The sequence below is a fragment of the Elgaria multicarinata genome, chromosome 7 (assembly GCF_023053635.1).
Source record: "Elgaria multicarinata webbii isolate HBS135686 ecotype San Diego chromosome 7, rElgMul1.1.pri, whole genome shotgun sequence".
NCBI classification, from domain to species: domain Eukaryota; kingdom Metazoa; phylum Chordata; class Lepidosauria; order Squamata; family Anguidae; genus Elgaria; species Elgaria multicarinata.
Genome location: NC_086177.1, coordinates 102,136,785 through 102,161,446, shown reverse-complemented (window position 1 = coordinate 102,161,446; position 24,662 = coordinate 102,136,785). Strand labels below are relative to the sequence as shown.

The 24,662-nt window shown below is 44.7% G+C and overlaps 1 protein-coding gene across 2 annotated transcripts in view; it reads left to right on the top strand.

Moving 5' to 3' along the window:
- The first annotated feature begins 3,085 nt into the window (after positions 1 to 3,085).
- Positions 3,086 to 24,662, top strand: part of ASAP1 (ArfGAP with SH3 domain, ankyrin repeat and PH domain 1) — a 156,040-nt gene continuing 134,463 nt past the window's right edge. For both annotated transcript variants that reach the window (XM_063131140.1, XM_063131139.1), the window contains exon 1: positions 3,086 to 3,155. In XM_063131140.1, coding sequence (XP_062987210.1) covers positions 3,097 to 3,155 — 59 coding nt within the window. In that variant the 5' untranslated portion in view covers positions 3,086 to 3,096. The remainder of the gene's footprint in view (positions 3,156 to 24,662) is intronic.

Genomic DNA, 24,662 nt, shown 5'->3' with positions numbered 1-24,662 from the left:
AGGGTTGGGGAAGACTCCCTTTCAAGCACCAACACATCTATACTATGCATGTATACTCAGGTGTAAGTCCCACAGAGTTCACTGGGGCTGACTCCCAAGTAAGTGTTCATTGCATTCCTGCCTTTAGCAACCTGTGAATGACTTATGACAACAAGGGGAAACGGTGCAGCTGTAATAGTCTGGAATTTCTTCTTGGAGTAGTTGGGTACGACATCTCAGGGAAAGAGATAACAAATCTCTTGAGCTTTGAAACCAGAGGTGCTGGAGCTCTTTCAGCATGAGGACCAAATTCCCATTTGGAGAAGCTTTTGGGAGCCGCATTCCAGTGGAGGGTGGGTTCAAAAGGGGCAGGGCCAAAAGTACCCGCCTATTGTATCTTAAAGCTCTTACTGGCAGTAACTAAGGGCTCATCTACACCAAGCAGGATATTTATTTATTTTTATTTATTTAAGGATGTTTATGCCGCTATTCAGCCAAAAAAGGCTCTCATGGCGGCTTACAAAAGTATTTCTTGACAGTCCCTGCCCACAGGCTTACAATCTAAAAGACATGACACAAAAGGAAAGGGGATTGGGAGGGAGGAGGAGGAGGGGGAAAAGGAAAGCAAACTCAGGCACTACAATCTTAGTTGGAAAGTTCAGCAGTTGCAGTTGACAGCAGGAGGGAGGGGGCTCTCAGCTGGAGCTGGACCCAGGCACGGTGGAGAGGTGCCTGGCTGCTGCTTCCTCCCTCACTGGTGGCCTCTGCAGAGACAATATTGCACTATGATAGTGGTATGAAAGTGGTATACAAAAGGCAGGAGCCACACGACTGCTTTATAGCATTATTGAAGGGCACTGACAACTGTTGGGGTCTATTGACACAGACCATATACTGCTTTCATACCACTTTCGTAGTGTCATATCCTGCCTGGTGTAGATCTATCATGGGCCCCAACAGTTGTCAGTGCACTTCAGTACCAATATAAAGCAGTAGTGTGGCTCCTGTCTTTTATATACCACTTTCATAGTGCAATATCCTGCTTGGTGTAGATGAGAGGAGAGGCATTTCATTCTTTTAGAATGGGGGAAAAACTGCACAAAAGCAGGGAAACCACAAAATGATAGATGGTGGGGGGGACATATGGTGGTGCGGCCTCCTGCAGAACCCTGGAGGGCATGTGGGACCCCCAGATGAGTAGAATTTGAACACCCAACCTTAAGTTCTGCATTGCGTCTTAAATCATATGCCGTATATTTTGAGAATAAAGTTTCAAGCCGCTTAGAAGCATTTGGATTGATGAAATGCCTTGCCTTGCAGCCTGCTAATTGCTTACTTATCCAATTAAAAGAAATATAAGAATAAAGCAATGCAGAAGGTATTTTGAGGTTAGCTAATGAAGATCAGGCCTTTCTCCAATGACAGAATGCAAACAAACCTGTTAAGGAGAAGCACCTGAGATCTACTGCCTGAACAAAGAGATGTAAATGGAGGCTTATAATAATAATACCATCAGCACCAAACACCCGTTTGCCGGGGGGGGGGGGATTTCATTATAATTGGATTTAAAATCTACATTTTAATCTGTGTTGAATAGATTAACTGCACCATTTAACTGACTAATGCTTTTAGTGTTTAAGATGTTCCACTGGTATCCGCAGGAGTCATAAGTTCATCACAAGTGAAAGCCTCAACCCTCTCTTGGAAACAAGCAATTATCATACCATCTTAGGTCTAGTAATACATTTAATCATCACATTTGTGTCCAGTCCTTCCTCCAAGGAAGTCAGGGTGGCAGATGTTGGTCTATCCCATTTGATCCCCACAGCAACCCAGTGATGTAACTGAGGTTGAAAGAGGATGACTTGCCCAAGCCTACTGTTGAGTTTTGTAGCTTAGCAAGGATTTTAACTTGGGTCTTCCTAGTCCAAGACCAGCAAGATGTCAGAACCAACTGAATCTTATTATGGGCATACCTGTGCCACAAAGTTATGTCAGTTTTATACCAGTTTGAACATCAGGGCTTCTCCCAAAATATCCTGGAAGCTACGATTTAGTGAAGAGGCAGAGAAGTTTCTACCTGCTTCAGGCACCACAAACCCAATCCTCCAAATCATGGTTCGGAGGCTCAGGAACATGTCATGGGCTCACCCTCTCGTTCTCATCCTTTCCCCTTTTTACACAAGACTTCCTCTACTTCCTGTTTTCTTTTAACCATAGTTTTCTGTGATGTCTGAAATGGCAAACTATGGGTCAGTTTACAAGTCACACCAAACCATGGTTTGGCATTATATAATCAAGCCTAAATTTTATTTATTTATTTATTTATTTATTTCATTTCTATACCGCCCAATAGCCGAAGCGCTCTGGGCGGTTCACAAAAATTAAAACCATGAAGAGCATAATAATTTCACCACTCCTCTGTTCCTTCTTCTCTTCCCATCCCTCCTTCTCTTGTACACCCCACCTAACATGCAATCCTATGATTGTTTAGATAGAAAAAAGGTCCCACAACGTCTAGCATGCTGGGAATTGGAGCATCTCCAAAACTCAATTCAGTCCTTTGACTGAAAGAGGTCTGGCAGCCCAGTTTTAAAAGAAAGGGTATAAACTTGGGAACCCACACGTAAATTGGGAACCCACACGACAAGAATGAAAGAAGATGGGGGAGCATGTGAACATATGTTGTAGTCCAAAACGTGTCTCTTCTCTTTGAGATTCTGATATGCCTGGTTTTATTTATTTGTACTTTTTTGGGGTTGCTTTCCTGCCCAAATAGGGCTCCCAAGGTGACTTACCATTAGAACTTGCAACAATTTAAACGCTTAAAAACAAACTTTAGCAGTTTGCTGTTTCCCTCCTGCATCAACATTGGGGCAGGCCTAATTCTTTACTTCAGAGTAATTTTTATGTCAAATTACTTGGCAGTGATTCCTGTCAGAGTCACATTCCTGTAGCTTTAGACATTGTTCCTGTTTGTTCATTTATGAAACAGGCAATTGTAGAAGGTTGTGTGTGTTTTTGTGTTGTGTTTGATTTTAATTACTTTGTCGCTTCCCCCCCCCCCCACTCCCTACTCCTTTGTGTAGGTAACTTTCTTGTGGTAACGGATGAGTCATGAGATCTTCAGCCTCCAGGCTCTCCAGCTTTTCGTCAAGGGATTCATTATGGAATCGGTAAGAAAGCAGGGAGACAACATAAGCCAATATCAGCCAAATGAATGCCTTTTTTTATGTCTGTGGTGGTATTTATTATTTATTTGTGACACTTATATACCACTAAATATATATTTTAAAAAACCCAGCGCTTCACATATAAATCATATTTAAGATGCAATATTAAAAACAATTCCAATTACAATAATAGTAAAGAGCGATGCAAGGAGCAATAATCATGATTCATTTGTAAAAGTTGTACAAGTGAAGAGTCCTTGCTCTCCTGCCCACCGTTAAGAACGAGCAGATGGGCAGGTCCCAGGAGTGGGGTCTTTTCAGTGGTGGCCCCACATCATAGGAATTCTCACTCCTGTGAATCGTGTGTAACCCTCCTGAGGGATGACTTCTAAGTAGAGTTCTAGAACTTTGTTGTGCTCATTACTTGGGTTTTTAAAATCTCTTTTAAATGCGTTGTTTGATATATTTTGATATTGAGACACTCAGCATGACCAGGGTGACCATATGAAAAGGAGGACAGGGCTCCTGTATTTTTACAACTTGTGTAGCAAAGGGAATTTCAGTAGGTGTCATTTGTATTCCCTCCTGGTGAAATTTCCTCTTCATCACAACAGTGAAAGCTGCAGGAGCTCTGCCCTCTTTTGTATCTGGCCCAATACAGAATTGTGATGGAAAACGTTTAGCATCATGGAAAATTAGAAACCGGGCAGAATTGAGCTTGACAGATTCTCCCATCCTTAGTTGGCGCCCGCTCACAGCACATGCACAGCTAAATTGCAGAAATAGGCAGCAGCCAAGATTTGGGTTTCTGCCCTGCGTCTTGTTGTATGTAGGAGACAAGCTGTATTCTCTCCACCAGGATCTTACTGAGGGCAGTCTGTAGGCGAGTGGAGCAAGGGAAAGAGGCTGAAACTGGAGACATTGTAGGGGTTGGACGTGGGGAGACGCTTGCCCTTCCACCACAATACTAGGCCAAATACACCATGGGAGTGACTCGGTTTATAGAATCTTCTTGCATCTTATGGCGTTGCCAATTTTGCTGAATTGCTACATGAATTGTCAGTGCTGCTGATGATCTGTAGCCATTATATAGCATATTTCAAGGCACTTAATATAAACTATCCTTGTATAGCAGGCCAACATTATCCCAGAGTGGGAGCAGGGAGGCCTTAATGGCCAGTGGCATAGAAAGGAGAGTGGTATAGCTAAGGCAGGGTAGAGCAACCTTTGGCCCATGGGCTCTTCCGTCAGTCCTCCCCTCCTCAAACCCCTCCCCAGGCTCCACCCCTCCCCACCAAGCTCTGTCCCCCCTATTCTGGAGGCTATCAGGAGCTTCAATGAGGGGGCACAGGGGCAGGAATCCCCTTGTTGTGATCTGTGATTGCAGATAATAAGGGGAGGGTGTGAATCAGGCAGGGGAATTCAGACTGGAGATAATCAGGAGATTCCTCCCTGGCTGTGTTCGGACAACACAATAATGGTGGTCGGAATAGCCAACTCACAGTTGTTTGTCTAGGGGTTCCTCCCCACACAACATCTTCCTGGGGCTGGCATTGAGTGGACTAATAGTCAACCTGGCATTCGACTGACACAGCCCCGCCCCTCTCCCCTCCTCCCTCAGTCCTTCTGGTGCTATCCCAGCAGCCTCTGTGAATTGTGCTGGCTGTAGCAGAGCAGCTGGCATGGTTTTGGCCACTCTTGCCTGGGAATTCTGTAGCCAGCCAAGATAGTCAACTCAAACCCTGCCAAATAGTCCACTGAGCCCAACAGACAGCACGCTAACCAATGGTTGTGCGACTAGTCAACTCTGCAGTGTGCTGTGTTTCTCAATTGGTTATTTTGGGGGAAATAGTCAACTGTGGGGTGTTTTTTGCCTGACAGACAACACAAAAACCAACCGTTGACAGTTCACCTAACAGTTGATGACTTAAACCATCGCTGGTTATCGTGTTGTCCGAACTGAGCCACTGCCTCATCCTTACGCCTTCAGTATGTTCTAGGAGAGGGTGTGGGGCCACACCTATTTTGCCCTCATGGAGCATGACCCCTTTAGGGGGAAGAAAATATCCTCTGACATCATATGGTCATCCCCCCCCCCCCTCTGGATTATGGTTGCCCACACCTGACCTAAGTCCACCTAATGTTTTGTGTTGTAATATTCCGAGGCTGTAATCCTTTGAACTCAATGGGGCTTTCTTCTGAGTAAATGTGGGTGAGCTAATGCTGCGTGTCCTTTACTGTCCGAACACTGATGTGCAAGGAGCAGAGCCATCAGCAATGGATACTGCTCCCTGCTAGAGATAAGATTTGGGGGCTGGATGGCCAACCCTTGTTAGGGTTGTTATAGGCTGCCTATGTTCAAGGACTTGGCTGAAAATGCCATCCAGGTAAGTTCTCCGGTAGAAGGATGCCCCATAACGTCCCTTTAATCTTTGAGAATGCGATTCATGTGAAACACTGCTGGGAATGTTGTGGGCGTGAAGAAGGGAGGTAGTGCCTGTTGGCATTCTCTTCCCCTCGTTATTGTTTTACTATGATTTTATTAGATTGTAAGCCTATGCGGCAGGGCCTTGCTATTTACTGTTTTACTCTGTACAGCACCATGTACATTGATGGTGCTATATAAATAAATAAATAAATAAATAAATATAATAATAATAATAATAATAATAATAATAGCAGTGGTGGTTTACAGAGCACATTCCTCTCCCCATTTCAATCTTGCAGAATACAGAACAGCCCACGGGGGGCGTAAGTTCCTTTTTGTTTGTTCGTGCTGTGAATGGCGGGTGCCATGGGCTGTTTTAAAGCCCGTTGTGTACTTTACGAAACCACTAAAGCTACAACCGGTTGAATGCAAACACCCTGATCTGACCTGTGCAACAATCTGAAAAGGAAAAAACAAAGACGAACTAGGGATGACATCGCAATTTTGCCAAACTCAAGTTTACTTGAGGGAGATATTTGAGGTCAGGACACCTGAAAAACCCAAATGCCAGGAAATGTACAATCAGCAGTTCCTGCCCATAGTGGCAAGCCCAGAAGCTTCAGCTCTGTTGTCATATGAGACAGTAAAAAGAACAGTGTACGATGCAAAGTTAGGTCCCCACTACGCAGTCAGAAAAGATGAAGGTCTCTCTAGCCCAGCCTTTCCCAATCTGGTATCTTCCAGATGTGTTGAAACACAAACCCCATCACCCCCAGCTAGCAAGTCCACGGTTTCTCCCCTCAGGTTTTCTCCTCTGTGTAAGTTAACCTAGTGGAGAACCAGGAATCAGTGAAGATGATTTAGTAGTGGCGTAATATGATCACAATGTCCAGTGACTCTTCCAGGTTTCTGAGGGCCCTTGGTTGGGCAAGTCACCCTCAATGGAGCCCCTTCCCTTAGTGGTTCTACCTTCTCACCACCATTGCCACCAGCTGCTTCCTTCTCTTTCATCCTCCTTCTCTTTCTCATCTTTGCTACCACCTGCTTTCTTGATACACAGAGAGCCAATGAGCAAGCAGGCAGTGGGTTCTGCTGCTTCCCCTTCTCCCACCACCATTGTCTGGGCTGGAGCAAGAGGCAGGAGAACAAACAACTTGCAGTGGTGAAAAGGAGGAACAACTCCACGGGGTTCTTGTCAGTGGGCCCCTGCTGGGGCGATGGCCCATGGCAGGACCCTGACCATGCCTACCTTGATGCTTGCCCTGCCATTAGTTAACTTGGTAACCTATTTTTGGTACCGCTGAAGGGTTGGGACCCTTTTCAAAGGCAGCGTCAGAGCTAGGTTTTCTCATCATGGCTGCCACTTGCTTGCTTGACAGGACAAGATCCAATGAGCATCTCCTGTTCCTCCTTCTCACGACCACTGTGGTCTGGGCCAGACCAAGGGCCCTTGCTGGGCTGTAGGCCAGTGTGTGCCCTGCTTACATTTGATACTGGCCTGGTAATGTCCATTTCCAGTCAGAACTTTTGCCACCATAATTTGCACTAACCAAAGTTTCTGGTCTGTTTTCAGATGTAAACGGGAGGCAACCAGGTCAGGCTATCACCAAACATGTCTGGAACATCTTGTTGAATGTGCATTCAGTGGTGAACCGGGCATTTGTCTCTGCATCATTTGTGAAATGGAGCCCAATTGGTTGCCTCCTTGCTAAGGATGTAGTTGGCATACCAGACTAAGCTGGTAAGAGACACTCAGTGCCACAGAGGACATTTGTGCTTCTAGGGACAGAGATGGACCCCCCCCACACACACACACACACTCCCAAACTACAAACTTGATCCTTGAAGACAGCCTTCACCAATTTGATGCCCTTCAGACAATTGCGACTATAAGTCCCAATCATAGGCGTGCACAGCACATTTCACCTAGGGATATTTTTTTGTTAAAGGTGAACATTTATTGAATACACAATCATAAAGGACATTGTTTTTATTCATATATTTATTAAATACTGTAGATACTTATGCCCTTTTCCACATTCGGCTTGCCTGACCATGGGAGAGCTATTGCCAATGGGGGGGGGGGGGAATGAGGAGAAGCTCCTCAAGCCCCAGCACGGATGGGACTTTGTGGTAACATTGGCTGGAAGAGGGGCTTACGAGGCGATATTAGTCTTCAGTTGCCCTCCTCCTCCTGGCCTCTTTGAAGCACAGCTCCTGGCAAAGAGGCTCCCAGCACAGCAATTCCTTTTCGCTCTCGGAGGCACTGGTTCTTCAGCATGGTGGCAGAACAGCTGGAGGACTGTTCCTGCTGCATCTGGATCCCCACTCAATGCCCCCCTCAATTTGGCACTTATTGCTTGAGATATCAGGGTGTGCCTGGGCATACCCAGCACACCCCGTGTGCACGCCTATGGTCCGAACCACCCTGGCCATTGGCCATGCTGGCTGGGGCTGATAGGATTTGTACTCCAAAATATCTGGAAGGTGCCAAATTGGGGAAGTCGACTTTAGGAGGAGCGCACCCCATTCTAGAAGAGGTCTATCACCACTATTGCCAGATAGACATGCAGCCTAGCATCAATAACCCTGTCTTATTGAGCTTCAGTTTGTTGGAAGACATCACCCCAAACTATAGTTAAACTTTCTTAACCTTACTTTGGCATGAAGTCTGAGCTAAGCCATTGCGTCTGACTTCCTAGACGTGGCTGCCTCCTCTTAGGGTCCTGAAACTGCAGGCGTTTCTATCAAAGCAAACAAACACGGCCATTAATTGGTTCTCGATGTCTTGGTATGTATGCTTTGGAAATTTTCCTGGTTACAGATGGGAGGTAAATGAGACTGAAAATATTGAAATATTTGCAATATGGCTTGATGAGCTGTCTCAGTATATTCTCCCCCGACTTCAATCCTCATGTACCAGCTGCCTTACAGCCTGCCAATTATTGCAATATCTTCAACCATTTCTCATGTTGAACACTCAAAAAAACAAAACAAAAAAACCCCAACCCATTACTATCTCTCTTTTCTTTCTTTTTTTAATTAAAAAGAGTGAGCTACCCAGGCTTGGGAGAAGGTTAATTAAAATATTCATTATCAAATCCCCACTGTTAACATAGCTACTGCCGATAGTTGCTACAAAACCTTGGTACGCATATTAATATGGTATGTATTTTTATGTAAACCGGTTGGAAATCCTGGGATGTCATAGAAGCAGCTTCAATAATGAAATACTAAAAATATAAAGAAGGAAATATATGGGGTTCACCTGTCACCCTGCCCCAGAAGTTAAGACAAGGCCTAGGAAGGTGGTTTCTAATGGGAGGTCATTTCACAAATTATGCAGAGACAAATGCTAATTCTCCACTGAATGTACACTCAACAAGAACCACTGGGAGATTCTATTAGATTCATCGGTATGTAAATATTACAAATAAATAAATAAAAGAAGACTTCCAGCCAAGTTTGGTTCCATGACAAGCATACATGAGTAATACATGTGTTTACTGCATTCATGCCTTACTTATTTTATTTATTTATTTGAAGTATTTTTATGTCGCTCCACAGCCAAAAAAGGTCCCAGAGCAAGTGACTTATAAATCAATGAAACAGCACGGACCCTGCCTGCATGCTTAGAATCTAAAAAGACAGGACACAGAAGAAAAAAGGATCAGAAAGGGAAGTAGGAGGTGGAGAATTATTATTTTGTTAGCAGAGCTGAGAGAACGGCCCTGTTCTCTCTCTCATCTCGCTCTCTACACCCTGCTGGAATGTCTGTTTGCGGTGACAGTTGAGGTGACTTATTTACTTACATCACAGCAACATGCCACCCACTTGACAATGTCTTCTTAGCAGTTAACGAGGGAGGTTAAAAAAGCCATAAAGACAATAAAATGCCTACAAATCAAACAGACTAAAACCCAACCGCAGAAGCAAAAAAGAACAAATGAATAAAAAAAACAGCAGCAAAACCATTAACAGAGCAGAATTAAAAACACTTAGGATCTTAAAAAAAATGCCCTTAAAAGGTTTGGGAACGCTTTGTTTTTAAAGTCTTTCCCAGGCACAGAAAAGACAATAATATAGGTGTAGTGAGGAACAGCTGTTATGTTCTCTCAGTGTCTGCCCAGCCTGCATGAATCTTTCTGCTGGTTTGCTTGCAGGGATCCTAACTGTGCCACGCTGCACCCAGTCACACAAACACTGGGCCCTTGGGGGGTTAATTTGCATCTGGGCCCATGATAACAGAGCCAAGGCTCCCAGGGGCACCGGATTTGTGGGCACACAGGCAGCGGGGGGGGGGGGGGAAGCAGATTGAAGCTTTCTGATCTGTCAAGACAAAAGAACCCTCTATTTACAGAACAAGGTAGTGGGGGTGTTGTGGGGGCAGACAGAGGCAGGGCTGAGGCACCCACCTACCCGAGACCACAGGCCCAATGTGCTCTCTGCCTGGAGAAGTCCTCCCTCCCCCCACCAACATGCCCCTAACTGCTTTCCTCTAGCTCAGTGGTTCTCAACCTTCCTAATGCCCCGGCCCTTTAATACAGTTCCTCATGTTGTGGTGACCCCCAACCATAAAATTATTTTTGTTCTTCTCTACACGATCCATTGTCATGGGATGGTTTGCTAATGAAAATAATACATAACAATAGCTTTAATAATACAAAAGATGATACATGACATAGTTCAGTCAATACAGTTTCCTAAACCATCGGAAATATGTGTTTTCCGATGGTCTTAGGCGACCCCTGTGAAAGGGTCGTTCGACCCCCAAAGGGGTCCCGACCCACAGGTTGAGAACCGCTGCTCTAGCTGCTGACACCCTTTCAGGGTATCTGGAGTCTCCAGTTTAGCTGATCAAGGGCAGGCTCCAAGCTGGTGGCTCCAATGGCAGTGAGGCAGGGAATCTGCTCCAGGTTTCAGTCAGATCTCTTAAAGGAGCTATCCAAGCTGTGAAGCACCTCAGAGAGCTCCTTGAGTGTTCTGACTGAAATCCGAAGCAGCTTCACCGCCCCGCTGACATTGGAGCCACCAGCCTCCTGTTCTGGAGTCTGCCCTTGATCAGCTAAACTGGAGTCCCCAGATACCCTGAAAGGAACTGCCAGCCTCCACTGTCCCAGAAGGTATCTGAACTGTCCCCTCCTCTCCTCAAGATTATGTTCCCTGGGGCTCGTTCTGCAAAACACTTTTTCCTCAGTAAAACAGCAGTTCCTTATACTTCTCCCACCTACCTGTAAGCAGAGCCGTGACTGCAGGGAAGAGGAGTGCTGTTTTTTAATCACCCCATAAGGTGAGATTCCCATAAGTCTGCCTCCTATAACAAAAAAAGCAGAGTACGTGCCTAGATGGGCAGGAGGGTGCTGCCGTATCCGTGTTCTGCTTGTGGATTCCTGGTCGACAGCTGGTCGAACAGAGCACTGGATTAGACGGGCCTTTGGTCTGATCCAGCATTGGCTCATCTTATATTCCTATGTTCTTACATTTTTCCTGGTCCGGTCTTTGTAACAGTAGGTGCCAAGTGATACTCTCTGTGGAGGGAACTCCTCACTGGGGGTTTCACCCCCACCCCAAGCTCTTCCCCTGATATCCACTCCAGATCTACATCACGCAGGATGAAACTGTTTGAAAATGGTTTGAAAACTGTTTATGGAGTGTGTCATGGGCTCCAACAGTTGTCAATACCATTAGAAACCATCTTAAAGCAGTAGTGTAGATCCTGCCAGTATCTCATTTGTCAGGGGCAACGTGAGAAGTGCCTCTAGGGAAGATCTTAGAGTCCAGGTAGATAAGTGTGGAAAGAGGTGATCCTTCAGGTGACCTAGTCCCAAGCTGTTGAAGGGCTTTAAAACTTAAAACCAGCACTTTGAAATGAGCTCGGAAATGGACCAGAACCAGATGGAAGACTACTCGTGTGATACTATCAAAGCAGACAGTCCCTGTTAGCAGTGCCGGTTCCAGGTTTTGGCGGCCTCTTAGGCAACACACCCTCAGTGGAACCTCTCCCTCAGCAAGTCTACCTTCTCACCACCACTGTCACCAGCGGCCATTGGTCCACTTCCTCTTTCTCCGCATTGCCACCACTTGCTTGCTTGAGAGGCAGGGAACCAGTAGGCAAGTAGGCATTGGCAGCACCACCTCCACCTCCACCTCCACCTCCTCCTTCTTCTCCTCCTCCTTCTCCTCCTCACCACCACTGTTGTCTGAGCCAGAGCGAGAGTCAAGTAAACAAGCAGGTTTCAGGGGTGATGAGGAAGAGCAAATCCAGGGCCTCTGTGAGTGCTCAACCCTGCCTGCCCTTGATGTTGTCCTTTCTCATTAGTAAACTTGGTACCCAGTTTTTGGACCAGCAGAAGTTTGGGCACCCTTTTCAAAGGCAGCCCTACTTTAAAAACAACAACAAATCTTGGATGTGCACCAGCTAAATTTAACGTGTGAAATGGCCCTACGCTTTTTCAGGAAGGAAACACCAAATGCTTCTCTGTTTCGCCCTACCCCTCTCCTTTTCTCCTCAAACCCAAGCATAGCACAACTCTCATGTTTACTCAGGTGGGGAGGTCTGGATTCTGTCGCCCGTTGGCTGATGCACAAGACGTCCTGAACTTGCCCGAGAATCAAGGGGCCTCAGTATAAAAGTGTGAAACCTTTAGCGCTCCCTTATGCAAACGTATGAAAATTTGGGGTCGCTTCTTGGTGCAACATTAATGAGCATTTCGGCTGCGCTCCCGTGTGGCTGGCTAATCTCAACTCAGGGAAGCCTTACCCAACCTGTCGCTCTCCAGGTGTGTTGGAGTGCCAGCCAGCATTGAAAACAAATCAAAACGGAATAAAAAACAGCACATACACTTGTTTTCCCCTTGCCACATAACATTTCCTTTCCTATCAATTGCCAAAGGCGTTTTGGAAGCAGGAATAGTGATGAAAGTGATGATGGAAAACTCAGGCCATTGCAGCAATCCTATTCTCCCGCCTCCCTCCGCCCATTCTCCCCTTCTGAGCCCCTCAACACACCTCCTCTTCCCCCGTGGCTTGGCATCCGTTTCCGATCTGCTGTGTTTTCTGTTTTTCTCGAATACAGGGGCTCCAAAGTACAGGCCTTGCTGCTCATTGTTCTTCCTGCGCTTCAGGAATGCCACAAAGTATTTGTCAGCATGACTTGCTCTCGCATGACAACATCAAAACACAAAAGGCAAAACTGAATCAGCACATAAGTCAGCTTTGTCGCATGCCGCTCGGTTTTCGGGCTGGGATGTTTTTCTGTTTTCGGAAGTCTTTCGAGACAGATTCTTGAGAGCGGCCATGGAAATTGGATGACACTTCTAGTGCACCAGCTTGCTGAAAAAAAGGAAAACAAAGGCTGAGCCTGCTGACGTTGAGATGTTTATAGCGGTTTAAATGGCACCACTTAGATCCAAAACAAAACAACAATTTCCTTTAATGCACTCCGAGGGACAGCTGGATCTGGGAAAGGGAGAAAAATGCCTCCCCAAGGGGCCATAATGGTCAGCAATTTTTTTCCCTTTGACCGGGCGGTGGCTCCCACTTCTCCAAGATGTTTAAAGAGAGGCGGTGCCCTTTGTAAAGCGCTACAAAAAATCCTTAAACATTTCATTGCGTTAGCGGGACCCCAAGCCATTGAAAGGACTATATGAGGCTTCGGAGTAGCTTTGCATATTCTATTATTATAGATTATCCTTCGATTTCATGAAATATTGTTTCAGTTTTAACTAGTGCTTGTTATACTTCTCTTTCGTAACAATGTTTACATTGCTGTCATTTTTTGTATAAGAAGGGTATTTGTATGCGTGTGGCCTAATTGGCCAAGAAGCAATCATCATCATCATCATCATCATCATCATCATCATCATCATCATCATCATCTCTCTTTTCTTGCTCATGACAGTTTTTCTAGATGGACAAGATGGGTTCTTTTACTGACTCAGAAACTTCCTTACTGTTGAAGATGCTTTGAGTTTGACTGCTTTCTGGATGTTGGTGTGGATGTAGTTTTTGAAGGTTTTCCGTATAGTTTTTTGATGTGATGCCAGTGACTGATATGACTAATGGAATAATTGCGACCTTTTCTTGTTGCCAGTTCTTTAACTTCCGCTGTTGTTGTTTTCTACATGGTCTTTCAGCACAGATATCCTGACAAGGCCACTTACAACAATAAAATAAATTGTTACAATTTAATAAAACACAACCATAAACACACAGTCGGGGGAAAGCCAGAGTAAACAAGTCGATTTTTCGGAGCCTTCCTAAAGCCTGTAACGTTGGGGCTTGATGGACCCTTAATGGCAACCCATTCCAGAGCTATGGGGCCACTGCAGAAAAGGCCCTCTCTCGTGTCCTTGCCCGCCTAACTGCCCTCAAATGTGGGAAAGAGAAAGACCTCTCTTTCTGATCTTAAAGTGTAGGGAGATTGATATGGGTGAAGTAATACAGCCTGAAACCATTTAAGGCTTTAAAGGTCAAAACCAGCAGTTTAAGTTGTCCTATGAAACACACTGGTAACCAGTGCAGCTGATGCAGTATAGAAATATATGAACTGACTGCCTCACCTCGACCCATGCTGGGGCAGCTGCATTCTGCACCAGCTGACATTTCTGAGCCATCTTCAAAGGAAGCCCCACATACAGCACATTAGAGTAGTCTATCCCAGATGTCTCCAGTGCACAGATAACAGAAAAAGGTCCCTCCTCTCCAGATAGGGCTACAGCTGGCATACCTAAGCTGGTAAAATGCATTCCTGGACACCACAGCCACCTGAGTATCCCCAGTTAGAGTCCAGGAGGACTCCCAAACTATGTACTTGGCCTTTTAGGGGGAGTGCAACCTCATCTAAGACCACTTGTAAACCTCTATCCAAAGTAGTTGGTTATATGCCAAATACCCTCTTTTTGGTTTGCACGGGACCCTGCTTTATTCGTTGATTACATTTAAGTCCCACCTTTCCTTCAGTGAGTCCAAGGTGGCTTGCATGATCCTCCTCTCCATTTTATTTGCACAACACCCCTCTGAGGTAAGTTAGAGAGAGCATCAGTGACAGGTCCAAGCTCACCCAGTGAGCTTCATAGCTGAGCGGGGACTAAAACCCAGTCTCCTGAAACCGTGTCCAATAGTCTAACCACTACACCACACTGAGACTCCTTCTGCCTGATCCGGTCCACTCTTTGCTTTACATATCACCAGATCTATCTTGATTAGCGATGTAACTAAGTTTCATGATTCTTTGCATAGAAATATTAATCTTGGTGGCCCATAGCGCTCATCTCAAATAAGAGGTGAGTGTTACAGCCCGGAAAGTTGTTTTCTGGCTTGGATTTTAATTGAAGGTGAAGTCCTCTTTACCAGAGCCTCTGCCTGAGAGAGGGTTAGAAGGCTCACCACGGCTACCAAGTCCTGTAGTGCTCCCAATGATACCATTGGGAGTGCGATGGTGTCTGAATTAGCTCAAAATAAACCAAGGAGCTGTCCAGATGGCCTATTTATTTTATTTTATTTTATTTATTTATTTAAGGATTTTTATGCCGCCATTCAGCCAAAAAAGGCTCTCACGGCGGCTTACAAAAGTATTTCTTGACAGTCCCTGCCCACAGGCTTACAATCTAAAAGACATGACACAAAAGGAAAGGGGATTGGGAGGGAGGAGGAGGAGGGGGGAAAGGAAAGCAAATTCAGGCACTACAATCACTGTGTTGATTATATGACACAACCACCAACTCGCAGCTACCACAGGGCTTTTATCTGAAGCTGCAGGTTTAAAAAGTTGCAGCCTTACTACAGCTTTTTCTTTTACTGCAAGGTCACCACTACCTACCCACTGACTGTTAATGGCGATCTCAAGCCAGGGGCGTCCTGGGGGCGGATCACGACCAGTGATTGGTCACCGGAAGAGCAGGAAGTCCAAGCAGAGGGCAGGGGGCGGGCCCAGTGAGCTGGATGGCTGCTGGAAAGCCCACGCTTACTCCTACCATGGGGATTATCTGTCCCCACCCCACAGCTGCAATGCAACGGGGCTTCAAGGGAACGCAGGGCTGAAGCGGCGCCATGAGGACACCCCCCAAATTGTTTTCTGAATTTAGGAAGAAATACTTTTGAGTTTCCCAAGCCTAATTTTGAACCTGGCTAGGGAATTACCCCATCATCAGTTTTAATTAAATCTGCCACTGTACAGATCATTATAAAATTGTTATTGATTATTATTAGTAGTATTATTACTTGCATATCGCTTGATATAAAATCTTTAGTTACATGCTAAAATATTACAAAATCACTATTAAGATACTCAGTACACACAGACACATCAAATAATAAACAGAAACAATTAAAATAAAAAAAATATATAATTAAAAATGGAGCAGCAGCATTATACCAATTACAAGCCGGGGAAGCTTGCATAAAGAGGTACATTTTCAGGAGGTGTTGAAAACATACCACATTTTCTGCCTCTCAAATAATAATAATAATAATAATAATAATAATAATAATAATGTGTTACCTGCCTCTCCCTCTGGATCGAGGCGGGGTACAACACAAATGCAAACATCATATAACTAATTAAAACATTTAAAACTAATACATTATTAAAAGCAGCACATTATTAAAAGGCAAATTTAAAATTTAACTGGGTAGGCCTGCCGGAAGAGATCAGTCTTTATGGCTTTCTTAAATTCCGGAAGACTGTTAAGTTGACGAATCTCTCCTGGCAAGCCATTCCACAAACTGGGAGTGGCAGAATAAAAGGTCCTCTGGGTAAAAGTTGTCAGCCTTGTTTTTGTTGGCTGGAGTAAACTCTTATTTATTTATTTATTTTATTTATTTATTACATTTTTATACCGCGGAATAGCCGAAGCTCTCTGGGCGGTTCACAAAAATTAAAACCACAAAAAACATCGAACAGGTTAAAAACACAATTACGAAATACAGTATAAAAAGCGCAACCAGGATAAAACCACACAGCAAAGTTGATTATAAGATTAAAATACAGAGTTAAAACAGTAAAATTTAAATTTAAGTTAAAATTAAGTGTTAAAATACTGAGTGAATAAAAAGGTCTTCAGCTGGCGACGAAAGCAGTACAGTGTAGGCGCCAGGCGGACCTCTCTGGGGAGCTCGTTCCATAACCGGGGTGCCACAGCGGAGAAAGCCCTCCTCCTAGTAGCCACCTGCCTCACTTCCTTTGGCAGGGGCTCACAGAGAAGGGCCCCTGTAGATGATCTTAAGGTCCGGGTAGGTACATATGGGAGGAGGCTTCCTTCAGATAACCTGGCCCCAAACCATTTAGGGCTTTAAATGTCAATACCAGCACTTTGAATTGGGCCTGGACCTGGACTGGCAGCCAATGAAGCTGGAAAAGGACTGGCGTAAAACTCTTCCCAGAGGACTTGAGTGTGCAGGGCGGATTGCACGGGAGAAGGCGATCCTGCAGGTAGCCTGGACCCAAACCATGTAGGGCTTTAAAGGTGATAACCAACACTTTATACTTTGCCCGGAAACTAATTGGCAGCCAGTGAAGAGATTTTAAAACTGGTGTAAAGTGGTCACCCCTAGGTGTACTGGTGACCAGCCTGGCTGCCATATTTTGAACTAGTTGAAGTTCAAGTTGCATGGAAGTTCCAAAAGGGATGCCACTTCAAAGACACCCCACCACCACTTTCTAGATGTCACATGGTGACATCTACTAGTAATAGTAGTAATTGAGGATCTACTCAGGTCTCCCAAAGCTGTTCCTTCCAGTGCCTTGTATTCTGTGTTTCCCAAAGTTTTGTCCAGATAAGTTGTTGAACTACAACCCCATCATCCCCAGCAGGGATAGGCAGGGATGTTGAGAGTCGTAGTCCCACAACATCGGGGGGCCACAGTTGGGGAAGGCCGTCCTAGGAAGTTCTGAGTTCAGCATAGATTGTTGTTTTTCTGGTGTTATCCTCACGAGCTCCCTGGAAAGTAGGTTAACGGCTGTGAGATTGTGATGGGTCAAAGGTCACTCAGTGAGCTTCATGGCTGAACCTCAATCTCCCTGGTTCAGCCGTCTGTCCATAGCACCAGTCTGGCTTCCTGCTCACATCTCTGTTCAACACAGCCTGTTTCCTTTCTTGGCCCCTTCCTTCCTGAGTATTCCTCCTTCCTTCTGCCCTTCACCCTGCTCAGTCTTGGGTTCTCTTGGGTTGCTCCTTGCCACCAGCAGCTGCTATTTAGCAATAAGATTCCCTCCCCCTCCAGTTTGGCATTTATAATGTTAAAAAGCATTAGCAAAATGTCATCTATCTTGGGGAAACAATAGTCTCCTTTTTGCAACCCTCCTCCGTCATATTAATATTAGCGGGGGAAAATATAAAATGGGCCTTCTATTCATGATCCCAGTTTACAGCTCCAGCGCTCCCAAATTGGCACTGCAGTTTCCAAAATAGTTTGCCTGCATTTCTCAATAGTTTGCCTGCAAGTCTCAAATCCTCCCTGTTCCATCCCACCTCCCCTTCCCCCATCACTTCCTAGCCCCCTCAGTTGAGAGCTTCTGTTGGCTTTAAATATCAAATCAGCTGGTGGGAGTATCTAAAACAGGCACACGCTGCAGAAGAGAAAGAAAAATGTTTCTGTGGTTCGTGTGTTTGCCAATAGGCGCTACTGGATAACGTTCCCTTCAAGCAAAAATGAGTGCTAAACTAATCTCAGGTTACATCACAAACTGGAAAAAGTACAGAAAAGTGCAACTAAAATGATCCAGGGACTGGAACATCTCCCCTATGAGGGAAGGTTACAACAGCTGGGATTGTTCAGCTTGGAAGAAAGGAGGCAAAGGGGAGACGTGGTAGAGGTTTACAAAATTATGCATGGTGTGGAGAATGTGGACATTTTCCTCCCTCTCCCGTAATATGAGAACCCAAAGGGGACATCCCATGAAGATGATTGGTGGGAGATTAAGGACAGATAAAAGGAAGCACTTCTTCACACAGCACATAGTTAAACTATGGAATTCGCTACCACAAGGTGTGGTGATGGCCACAAATTTGGATGGCTTTAAAGGGGGTTGGATAAATTTTTGGATAACAAGGCTATCCATAGCTACTAGTCCCGATGGCTAGGTGCTCCCTCTAGTATCAGAGGCAGTATGCCTATGTACACCAGTTGATGGGGAACATGGGTGGGCGGCTGATATTGCACCCATGTCCTTCTCATGAGTCCCTAATGACAAGTAGTTGGCCACCGTGTGAACCGAGTGCTGGACTAAATAGACCCTTGGTCTGCTGCAGGGCTTTCTTATGTTCTTATGAATGTCATGCTCTAACTCAGGGGTGCCGAACCTCTCTCAGCCCAAGAGACAAATTCCACTTTGGAGAAGCTCTCAGGGGCTGCGTTCCAGAATGTAAGTGGGCCGGAGCCAAAATGCCAAATATACCACCATATTTTAGTACTGTGCTCTTACTGTCGCTAACTAAGGGCTTTGCTAGACCTGCCGGCTTATGCCGGCAGGGAGGCGGGGCCAAGGCGCGCTACCGTTAGAGCGCCTCCCCCATGCTTCTAGACGCCGGAGCCGCAGGGAGGACACAAGCCCTGCGGCGTCCGCCATTTTTTTTGTTTTGTTTAAAGGGGCCGTGGGCGGCCCGAAGACTTCTTGAAGGTAAGGGGTGTTTTTGTAAAAACCGGGGGGGGGGGGAGGATGGGAGGGTGGGTGGGAAGGGGGGGCGAGTGACAGAGGGAGCGCCGCTCGCCGCCGCTCGCAAGCAGGCGAGCGGCGCTTGCCCGGGCAATGCATTGCCCAGGCAAGCGGCGCTCGCCTGCTTGCGAGCGGCGGCAGCAGCGAGCGGCGCTCCCTCTGTCACCCACCCTCCCATCCTTCGCCCTCCCCTCTCTTTCCACCCCGCCCCCGGGCCGAGGAGCCGCGAAAAGCCGCGGAAGTCGCTAGACGTTCCCCAGCTCCGGCCTGAGGCTGGAGCTGGGGAAAAAGCGCGCCACAAGCGCATTCGCTTATGGCGCGTTGAAGGAGGCCTCAGCGCAGCCAGCCTCCGGATTCCCCTGTGCGTCATCTGGACGCACAGCAGGGAAACCGGGTGAGAAGGTGCGCTAAGGCCTCGTCTAGTAAGGCCCTAAGCCTTTCAATCCTTTACTATGGAAGGCATGTGCAAGAGCTGGAAAAGCACCAAATAATCAGAGGTTGGAGAAAAGGGGAGAGGGCCAGGGGAAAAGGGAGAGGACCCATCTGGGGAATCTCAGAAGACCATATTTGGCCCGCAGCCCTGAGGTCCTGCTCTAGTGTGACCAACCTAGGATGGACTTATGCAGATGAAGGGGCGAGGTTATGCTGAGGGAAGCCAGTTGTAACAATATGAAAGAAGTACTAGATTCAGCCTTTGGGTTGTGCTTCCTGGGAGGAACCAGGAAGTTGTTGAGGGCAACACCCACTGCTTCTGGCCTGAGGAGAGAGAGGCCACAGCCTGAGAGAGCTCAATGGAAAGGGTTTGTTTAAATAAAACAACTGGTGAGCCCCTGTACCAGATGCCATCTTATTTAGATCCCAGAACGACATCCACAAGGAGCGAGGCTTTATCAGTAGTTGCTCCAAAGCTCCGGAACAGCTTTCTGTGGGCAGTTTGGCTCCTTTGCTGATGTCATTCCATTAACAGGTAGAAACTGTTTTTGTTTTGTTTTTTCTGTCCTGCCATTGGAAGATAGTTTCTGTGGATTCTGCTGGTTTTGTTGTTGATGATGGTGATGATGATCATGTTGCCGCAATCTGGATTTCAAGTGGTTTTAGCTGCATTATGCGCACACTGCTTTGGGCATAGTTTGAAAAGTACCATTTAAATGCCACGAACCAACAAAGAAATATAAATGAGACCTGCCTTCACACTCGCAGCATGTCAAAATAACAAGCATTGTTTTAGAAGTTAAAGAGAAATCATATGAGATAAAGGGAAAAGAGAGCTTTACTTATCTGAAAACCTCGTTTTCCAAAGAAAACACTTTCAAATATTTGCCTAGAAAACCGCAATGCCAAAGTCTGTGTTCAGAGAAGGCATTTTGCAGTTTATGGTAGAGGCTTTCTTAGAAGTAAATGAGTGCTGATGTCAATGTTTGGAGTTCCCTTTAATAGTCAACATCGGATTGGTTTTTCCTGACAATTAAGTTGAGAGTTTGAGAAAAATCTACATGCTGTATTAATTTGCAATTTGTTTTGGTCATTGCACAAGGCTCAACTCATTATTTTTTCCAGAGAGAAGAGTTTTCCACATTTAATAGAGCTGGTTAAAAAAGAAAGAAAGGTGTGTGTGTGTGTCTACAATGCCTTACAGAGTCCTATGACTTGGAATGGCAAAATAACTTGCAAATTTGAATTGGCTTCTTTTGCATAATTACCCAGGTTGAAGAAAAATGTTTTCCTGGGACTGAATTTTGATGTCACCCCGATCACACAAGTATAAATGAAGTCGAGGGAAGCTTCATTTGCTAACAAATACTGGGCACTGCAAACAGAAAAGGCATCATTTTCTGCACAGTTCAATCCCTGGGTACACCATAAAAAGGAGCAAAATATTGCTGGTGATTATAGGTAATTCTCAGCACAATGTACCACAATAAGACAAATTCAAGCCCAATTATTTGCTAGGACAAACCTAGCAAATTTGTATGTTATAATGGTATTGAAGCACACTGACAACTGTTGGGACCCATGACATATTCCATATATCATTTCCAACCCGCTTTCAAAGTGTTATATCCTGCTTGGTGTAGATCTGGCCCCGGTATAACATAGTTTCCTGTGTTTCCTTAGGGTATGAATATAAAGAGCAATAAAGCTAACCCTGCAATGTTTAATAGGTTAATTGATTCAACTAATCAATTAAAACCCTGTTGATCAACTGAGTGCCCCCAGTTAATCGGTCAGCCAATTTTTAAAATTCTTTTTTTTTTCTTTCTTTTTTTTTTTTTTTTTTTTGCAAAGTACACATATCAAAGAGCATCACCTCAAAGAGGATTACCCCTCTGGTATGTGTACTTTTTTTTTAAAAAAAATCTTTTTTTATTTAACATACAAGTCAGACAGCGTTTCTAATAAATACACAAACACAATTTCTGTAGATGCCGAACCGAGCTTGTTTCCTTCAATTTACTGTGGTCAAAGGAAGATTAGTTAAACCAGAGTTGGTTGTCACATCTGTACCATTGATATAATCGAGAAAGGGAGACCATATTTCATTGAATGGGTCATAGCTAAGTTGGCCCGACGAGACTCTGCGGTGGTAGGTTAATTTTTCAGAGCAGGCTATATCCCACACTTTCCCTTTCCATCCAGTGAGTGTAGGGCCCTTCGGATCCTTCCAATGTTCGGCGATTTCTAAACGAGCTGCCGTAAGGAGGATAAATACCAATTCTTTATGGGTAAGGGAGGGGTTTAGAGCATTGGGCAGGGACAGCAGGGCCAGGCTTGGTTCTGGCAAGATTATCTGATCAGTGGCCTTAGAAATTATATTGAAGATAGTTTCCCAGAACTGCTTCAGGGCCTTACACTCCCACCATATATGTAAGTAAAAGCCCTTTTCATCGCATCCTCTCCAACACAACGGGGAGATATATAATTTTTAAAATTCTTAAATCACTTTCAATATGAGTATTTTTAAAGACTGAATATGGAAAGTGCAGTTTAAGAGTCACTCTCCCTATCTGAGAAAGAAGCGGGATCCTAAAATTATGGCTACATGTGTGCATCTTCTAAATAATATTTTCCCCCTTTAGAACAAGCCATTCCCCCGTTAAATGCAAATAGACGCAGATTTTACCAATAAATTAATCAATTAAAATGCATATTATTAATTGACTAAAGTTTCTTGAATTGGATAACAGCTGTAAATATGATACATGGTATGTAATATTCTCTACTTCTGCCATGCCATAAATACATAAGCAACAACTCACCAGGGCCACAAATACCAGCGCAACTGCAGCTTTTTTTAAGGTGTTGTGCTGAATTTTCTGGAATCCCACCCCTCCCACCACTGAATTTTCAGGGGCTTGTTATGCTGGTGATTGAAAGAATCCCTGGTTTAAGAGGAGATGCCGTATGTGGATGGAAGAGGTGTGCAATTATGGAAAACAGGCATTATCTAATAGGGATGGATAGATTTTAATCGACTCCATCTGCATTTATGGATTGTTTAGTACATTTCATTCCGTTCTCTTCCCATTGGCAGAAGTGGATTTTCTTCCAACTTCCCAAATTTGTGCAAATTTTCATTTGCAAAAATGTGCAAATCCCCCCAATTTTCATGCTTTAGCCTATGGGGGAAATGTGCATTTTCAGACGGTGCTTTTTTATTTTACATATTCTTCTATACTTAATTTGTGTCAAATTCTGGAAAGTTTTTTTTAAAAAAGGTCCTCAAGTCCGTGGATCTGTGCAACTTGGGAAAAGCTGATTCATTTCGGAATCCGCAGGTCAGATTCATAGAAATCCAATCTCATTTGATTCCATCGCATATTTCTCAGAGATCCCTGTTATATAGTAATGGCAACAAGAGAATGACCTGCTGGGCTATTGATTGCTTGACCTGTATGAAATGAAATGGATGGTCCCAGCTGGGTCCAAATGAGCAAATGAATTGCAATCTCTTCCCATCAGCCTAGGATTGACATTAATGAATATTCCCACTACCACTTTTTTTTTTTGCCTTCCAAAATGGAATTACCTAACACAATAGGGTCAAAGGGACATTTCAGGCAGAGACCCCTAAATAGATCTAAATCTCTCTCACACACACACTTATCTCTTTTATTTGCATTGCATATTTTTATCCCGCACAACTTAGGACCAACCAAGCTTAATAGAGCCCGCTGGCCATGTAAGGCAAGCCCACCAGGGCCTTGACAAGCCTTCTGTTTTGATGCCTGCATAAGCCGGACTTCCCAAGTGTCTGGCGGGTCACACAATACATGGCAATCTGTGCTCAGATTGGTGGGTCTCAAACTGTATAGGCTTGTCCTATGGAATTGTGCAACAGGCCCTACAGATATTTTTCCCAGTCCATGTGCACTAAGGAGATTTGTAAAGAAGGGCACCATATACATTATACCCTTTCTGCATGTCAGACAATGTCTTGGCTCAAAACATGATGCACATGCGCATTCATGCACTAGAAGGTAAATATTAGATGACAGAGTACGCGCTTCCCTTCTTGCAGTCCAAAGAAAGACACAGAGTCTGCTGGTCCAATTAATCATAAATATATTTTCTAGCAACCATCCACCACCGACTACATCAACTACCCAACCACAACATGAACATTACCTACAGAATATATACACAGGGTTTTCAACCTGACCAGCAACATCCCAGGTGCTGCTAATCAGCACACCCTGGCTGATGCAATTAGCTCTCTTCATTTCAGGAGCTTGGTTAACCCTTACCATTCAGGTCTGTAAAATCCTTTTTACTTACAGTGAATACACTGACACCCCTCCATTTTACTGACCTGAATGAACATACACAAAACAGTTTACATATTGTGATTTACCATATTCAGTTTCTCAATTAACTCTTGATGCCTTTTTGCACATAATGGTTTAGTCATCAGATCTGCTACATTATTTTCTGATTCACAGTATTCCAGATCTATCAGTCCATTATTTACAGATTGTCTAACATTACAATATTTTATATCCACATGTTTACTCCTGGCATGCATTCTTTCAGTTTTAGCCATCTGGATACACGTTTGGCTGTCTTCATTTACTTTTATTGGTTTATCAATTGGCACATTTACATCTATCAACAGTTGTTTGAACCACACTATTTCGTTACACAGTTCAGATAGTGCTGCAAATTCTGCCTCAGCAGTAGAAACAGAAATTGCATTTTGTTTCCTTGCTTTCCAGCCAATTATGGAATCAGCAAATGTTACCACAATGCCAGTGGTAGATTTTCTATCACTTCTGTCTCCAGCATAATCACTATCCACGTAACACTCCAGATTTGGTGTTCCTGATGAACTTAATTTTAAGCATTTGTCCTGAGTGCCTTTTAAATACCTCATTATTCTTTTTACAGCTTGCCATGCATTTGTTGTGGGTTTTGCCACCAATCTACTCAA